Here is a 5859-nt window from a genome sequence, read left to right as displayed (position 1 = left end):
CTCAGAAGGACCTTGGCTTCGAGGCAGGGCCACTGATGCAGGTGGTGCTTTGACAGTGCTGCAGAACCTCTTCCTGTGCAGAGGGCATGGGGGAACCTCATTCCTCAAGGAGTGTAGAGTCCGTTTTCTAGTCAAGTTTATTTCAAGTTTGTTCCTCCACAGGGTCATTGAAAGAATAACAATTACAGGTTGAAAAAAAAAAAAAACCCAAAACATAAAACCCAATATTTTCATAGCTGAAAAACATTTCCATAAGCGACATATAATCACAGTACAAATCAGAGCATCTGAAGTTCCTGGTTTTTACACCAAACTTTTTGGAAACTTTCCTAATTTAAGTCCTCCATACTCCGTCCCTGCGTGTGCTTTATCCCATCTCCTTACCCACATCTTCAGCTGTTTTGCAGGCAAATAAATAAGAAATAAAAGAAGTGATGGTGGGATCAGACATGGGGCAGGAGGCAGTGACATCCTACAGAGAAGGGTCCTGGAAGTCTGCAAAGTGACTGTACGTGGGGTTCTGGCGTAGACTGTTGTACACATAGATGGTAAGTTTTGGAAAAACCTTCAGGAAATACTCGGCATAGTCTCCTATTTTTTTGCTGATCCTGAAAGAGAACAAAACCAAATAGGATTTTTAAATCTTGTCCAAGGGGTCAATATTCCAGGATGCTCTTGCAGACAAAAAGCTGTTCCAGAGGCTTTCTGATAACATGGAGAGGTTTCCTAGAAACCCCAGAGCTGCAACTTTTCTACTCCTCAATCCCGTTTTGTTTTTTTTTTTGCTATTCCTCTAGCACCTGGATGTACCTTTCACTTTCATCTTGAACAGCTCTCTCAAGCACATGGTGGGGATTCTTGGGCTTGTCCTGGGTAAAGACAGGACTTGGTGATCCTTGTGGGTCCTCTCCAGCTCAGGATATTCTCTGATTCTATGCACTCATGGAAAGGGCAAGGATGAGAATACATACCCTGCATCTTTGTGTTCATCCATGTTTCTCATGATCCTCAGGAGCTGGATGACATCATTGCTGTATTTGGTAGGTTTTGCATTCCTAGGATTTTCCATGAGGTGTAAAATATCTTTGTCAATCTGAAAGCAAGCACGCAGATTATTCCCTGCCTTTCACACCCCACAAAAGCCAATATACTTCGAAGGTTTGCCAGCCAGTTCAAGAATGATCAGCCCCTTTTATCATCCCAATTAGCAGAGCTCTCTTTAGCATCAACATCTTCTGACTACATGCCTTCAGTTGAATTGCTCTTCCCAGTTGTCTGTATTTTGTGTGAGGCTATTTTTTCTAGTTCCATTTTTAAACAGAGCCTGTGAAACACTCAGAAAATCTTCTGCCTGAATGTCTAGCTCAAACCCGATTGACATCAATCCAAATTGAAGAGGATTACCATTTTGGTCCACTTTGGATAAGGAAAAGCTGTCTTAGTGACATTAGGATGTTGAAAAATACTTTTTTTGTTTTGGTTGTCTTTGGTTTTATTCCATATACTCTTCAGGAAGTTGAACCTGCTGTGGGATGAAAAGTTTCATTAGCTGCAATGGGATGTCACTGTTCCCAGCACTACAGGCAGTTCCCACACCAAAATCCCACCTCCTTTGTACTCCCAGGACTTACCTCTGATTGCTCCAGAAAAAGGGATGTTTGCTCAAGCCTTCCAAGCCTCGTTCATCAGGAGAGGACAGGCTTTGCACAAGGTCCAGAGCTTCTGAGTAATCTGGGGAATTGGGAGCCAAATCCTTGATTCCAACTTGCTGCAGGGGTTTTCTACCCCCTGTTAAAACATAGAGCACGAGCCTGCCCAGGGCCTGCAAAGAGACATCACTGCTCCCGTGCCAGCTTCCAAGCCAGTGGAAGAGGACTTGTGTCTCCAAAGCCTGCAGGTGCCCAGAAGTGTAAAATACACACCCAACACAAACCTCGAAGCTGTGTGCACAAGGACAGAGGAGATGGGCAGCCAAATCTTGTGCAACATCTGTCACTACACTGGGGTTTTTTCCCACAAATCAAGGCATTTTCTAGTTGGGGATGCAAAAAGCCTTTCTCTAGGACCCACAGCTACAGAGCACCCAAACTTTTAAATCATAGGTTGGTTCGCAGAGTACTTACCTCTAAATCTGACTTCACAAGTTCTTCTTGGCCTTCAATCAACCTTCTTTTATTACCAAAGTCTGCCAAGTAAATTTTGCCACCTAAATCTGAGGAAATAAGAGAAATTGTTAAGAAATAAAGGTGGCCAACCTTCATACTGACTTCTGGCCCCTTCTTTACAAAATAGTTCTCTGAAGGCATCTGGGATGGGCTCACCTGCCTGCAGAGCCCTGGAGAGGGGGACAGAGCTGATGAGATGTGTAAGGTTGCAGATCCTGTGAATGGATCTGCACTTATTTAAAGAGCAGATCTAAAGCCACCCCGTTCAGCACAAAGACATCCCTGCTTTTACAGACAGCTGTGCAGCACCTTCTTCTCTAAACTCTAGGGAAAGCAAAATGAAAACATAAAGAAAGCAAAACATAACCTATGACAAAGTTGCTGGGCTGTAGATCCTGGTGAGCAAATCCGAGGGAGTGCAGCTCTCTCAGTGCCTGGAAGATGATCTTCAGAGCAGCTTTGTAATCCTTTTGGCCTTCAGGGTCCTGCAGGTATTCCTGGAGGTTCTTCTCCCAGAGTGGGAAGCACAGGTACACGCAGCCTTTTTCCTTCTCATACTGGAAGAGTTTCAGTAGATGCTCGCAGTGAGAACATTTTTCCAAGAACTCTTTCTCTTTGTCACCCTCTGCACTGCGGGTTATTCTCACTGCTACCTCTGTCCCTCCGTGGAGCCCGAGGTAGATGCCATCCTGAATTCTCTGCTGGATGTATGGAAATGTCTTCAGTTTGCCAATCATGGGGCGATACATCTGATCAAGTTTTTTCAGCTGGGCCCCCCAGCATTTGCTGTTTGGCTCCCACTCTCTGGGGGTTTCTGGAACAAACTTGGCGTTGTGCTTACGGAGAAGTTTTTCCATGCTATGAGAACGCTTTCTCTTTGCAACTGCAATCAGGTTCCCAAGATCAGTCCTCGCTCCCTTTTCACACAACAACTTTGCTATTTTGCAGTCACCTTTCTCCACGGCCACCATCAGGGCTGTTTTGCCCTCCTCGTCTGCGTCGTCAATGTCTATCTCATCCTTCTCCAGCAAAGCTGTCACCAGCTCCGGGCTCTCCATTTCAACAGCCAGGATGAGGGCAGTTTTCCCACATTCATCTTTGCTCTTCACATCCACACCCTGCTCCAGCAGGTAGAGAGCTATGGACACAGCTGACTCATACCTTTCTTTGCTCGAGCCCTTCTTTAGGGCATGGATCAGGGCGTTCCTGTCTTTGTTGTCACGGATGTTCACATCAGCCCCCATCTCCTGCACCAGGATTTTCACAGCCGAGAAGTGGCGCTCCCTGCAAGCGTCCATCAGCGCCGTGGCACCTCCTTTGTGCAGCTTGGCTTTCTCCTCGCTGGTCTTCCTCCTCAAATTCACCTGTGCTCCTCTGCTGTGCAGGAATCTCAAGGCTTCCTCTCTCCCGTACCACGCCGCCTCCATGAAAGCTGTGAAGCCATTGATGTCGTGGTAGTTAATGTCAGACCCGCGCTCCAGGAGGAGCTCCAGGATCTCCACGTTCCCTGCTATCCCTGCCTCAGTAAATGCAGTGCCACCGTTGTCCTTCCTGGCATGCAGATCAGCTCCCCTGTCCAGCAGAAGCTGGACCAGCTCCACCTCATTGTTTTGCACTGCGATGTGCAGGGGTGTCCAGCCACCCTCCACCTTGGAATTCACATCTGCCCCTCGCTCCAGCAGCTCCAGCACAGATTCTTTTTCCCCGTTGTTCACTGCAGTATTTAACTCGGCGTTAAGGGTGTTAAGCTCCATGGTGGCCACAGGAAGAGCTCTGGGCTCACCACCAGAACCCAGGGATCCGCAGAAGGATGGGAGAGGCGCAGTGCTCAGTGCCTTCGTTGTGGAGGATGCTCCAGGCGTGGCTGATGAAACATTTTAGGTGCAATTTTAAGGGCTCTGCGGTCTTCACCTGAAAAATGAACAGAAAATATTATTTTATTAGCCTGTGAAACCTCACCATTTACACTCCATGCCCTGTGTGAGGGGCAGCTGAGGGCAGCAGTGCAGCTGGGAGAGCCAGGGCCTGGAGAGAAGCACAGTTTTAGCACTCATGGACTCCTTGTTCCTCTGCCTGGCCCCAGCCCCTCATAGCCCAGAGAGGTGTCCCTGCTGCTTTTGCTGTGAATGTCATCTCAGACTCATCACAGGTTACCTTTTAAGCCATTCCCCAGCCACAATGTCAGGTGGAGATGGGCATTCCCCTTCAGCTTGGGATGGCAACCACACACAGTCCTGACTGGCCCTGATCCAACACCTGGAGTGAGACAGAAAGTCAGCCTCAACCCTTCCTGCTTCTACAGGCCATGAGGAGACCCTACCTGACAGGAAGCCTCTCCTGAGCTTTTCACCACGTTAGGAGATTGATCAGGTAGGACTTAATTTACCTTTATCTATCTGGTATCTAGAAAAAGTGGGGCTCCAATGCCCCTTTTCAAGTGATCAGCACTTTGAGGAGTTACTGCCTGATGAGCTGAACTGGAAGTAAGTTACCTAAACAAATCAGGAAATGGATAGAGAAGTCTTAAGGTATAAAAGCAAAGTATAAATTGACATGAATTTACCCTCAGGAAAGCAAAAGATTGGGGTTTTGGATGGTTTATTTCCCTGTCCAGCAGGAAATAAACGCAGTATTTCATTGATTTAGATGCATTTCATTATCTTGTATTAATTTCAATACCTTTTGCCCCAGAAAAAAAATAAAATTAAAACGTTACTTTCCTGGCCAGAAAAGCAGCACAGAATTCCCTGGGCACGGTGAGGCTCAAGTTCCTCACCCCTGTCAGGACAGCAGAACCCTGGGAGGGTGAAGAGACGGGCTGAGCACCTTCTTCCTCCTCCTCCGAGCAGCAGAGTCAGGAGATCTGCACTCCAGGAAGTGTTTCAATATTTCTATCCCCGCCCCACTGACTTTTGACCATGTCTGTGTGTCCGGATGTATCACCCAGCCCTGCCTGCTGCCACCCACAACGACACGGCTGGCAAAGGTCCCAAATATGTGCTGGGCCCTGCCAGGAAGGGTTTTATCCTGCTGGGGCTCTGGGGGAGGTGTTTTGGCCTTTCTTTCAGCAGGCAGCAGAGAAGTGATGAGCAAAGTGCTCTCCCCGTACACCCAGACCCTGTTCACAGACATCTCAGCACTGGGGCAGGAACTGAGGTCCTGGAGGCATTGAATGCATCAGGGCTGGGGACTGGGGCGATATTTGGGGTTTCATTTTAAGCTTTTCCTCACCTTTTGGTAAATCCATCTGCATCAGGGGACTAAATGCTGCTGAATGACACCCAGGGAATCGCTGAGCTGCAGATCTGTGGGTTCCTCACAGCTCGGGCAGGCAGCTCCCTGCCATCCTGCTCCTTGTAGGCAGCTCTGTGCAAACACCCAGCCTGCTCCCCCGGCCTTCCTTATGTGCCTGGAAAGCGTGTGCAGGAAATCCCACCCAGTTTCCTTCGCTGCCCTGTGACGTGAGAGGAGCTCAGCAGAGCCTGTGCATCTCCCCCGGCCGCCCCCACTGCACTGTGCCAGCAGCAGGATTCAGCTCACGGGGCTGGAATTGTGTCAGTCAAATAATTCCTGAATTTCCATGGTGCCTTGGCACGTGCTCAAACTGGGAATCTGTATATGGACACGGAGACATGGCCTGACACAGGCACAAGGGCAGAGAAAAGCCCTTAAAGGGCCGGATGGATGCAGCCCT

At 48.5% G+C, this 5859-nt stretch overlaps 1 protein-coding gene across 1 annotated transcript; it reads right to left on the bottom strand.

The window, feature by feature from the left end:
* Nucleotides 1–123: 123 nt before the first annotated feature.
* RNASEL (ribonuclease L) lies at nt 124–3919 on the bottom strand. Its single transcript, XM_014874833.2, has 6 exons — nt 2533–3919; nt 2124–2212; nt 1632–1822; nt 1405–1525; nt 972–1093; nt 124–608 (listed from the first exon to the last, which is right to left on the bottom strand). Exons 1-6 carry the CDS (start codon nt 3917–3919, stop codon nt 473–475), a joined length of 2046 nt encoding a protein of 681 aa, XP_014730319.2. The 3' UTR covers nt 124–472.
* Nucleotides 3920–5859: the final 1940 nt, after the last annotated feature.

Source organism: Sturnus vulgaris, chromosome 9, assembly GCF_052056855.1.
Source record: "Sturnus vulgaris isolate bStuVul1 chromosome 9, bStuVul1.hap1, whole genome shotgun sequence".
Lineage (NCBI taxonomy): Eukaryota > Metazoa > Chordata > Aves > Passeriformes > Sturnidae > Sturnus > Sturnus vulgaris.
Note: the sequence above shows the minus strand (reverse complement) of the source record. Positions and strands in the feature narration are given on the sequence as shown.

Bases quoted from the DNA above. Each gene is read 5' to 3' on its own strand.
- RNASEL (XM_014874833.2), bottom strand. From the start codon at position 3,919: ATGGAGCTTAACACCCTTAACGCCGAGTTAAATACTGCAGTGAACAAC. The intron at 1,823-2,123 runs GTAAGTACTCTG...GTCTCTTTGCAG, and splicing joins TTGTGAAGTCAGATTTAGAG to GCCCTGGGCAGGCTCGTGCT. The intron at 1,094-1,404 runs GTAATCCTCTTC...GCTTGCTTTCAG, and splicing joins ATCCAAAGTGGACCAAAATG to ATTGACAAAGATATTTTACA.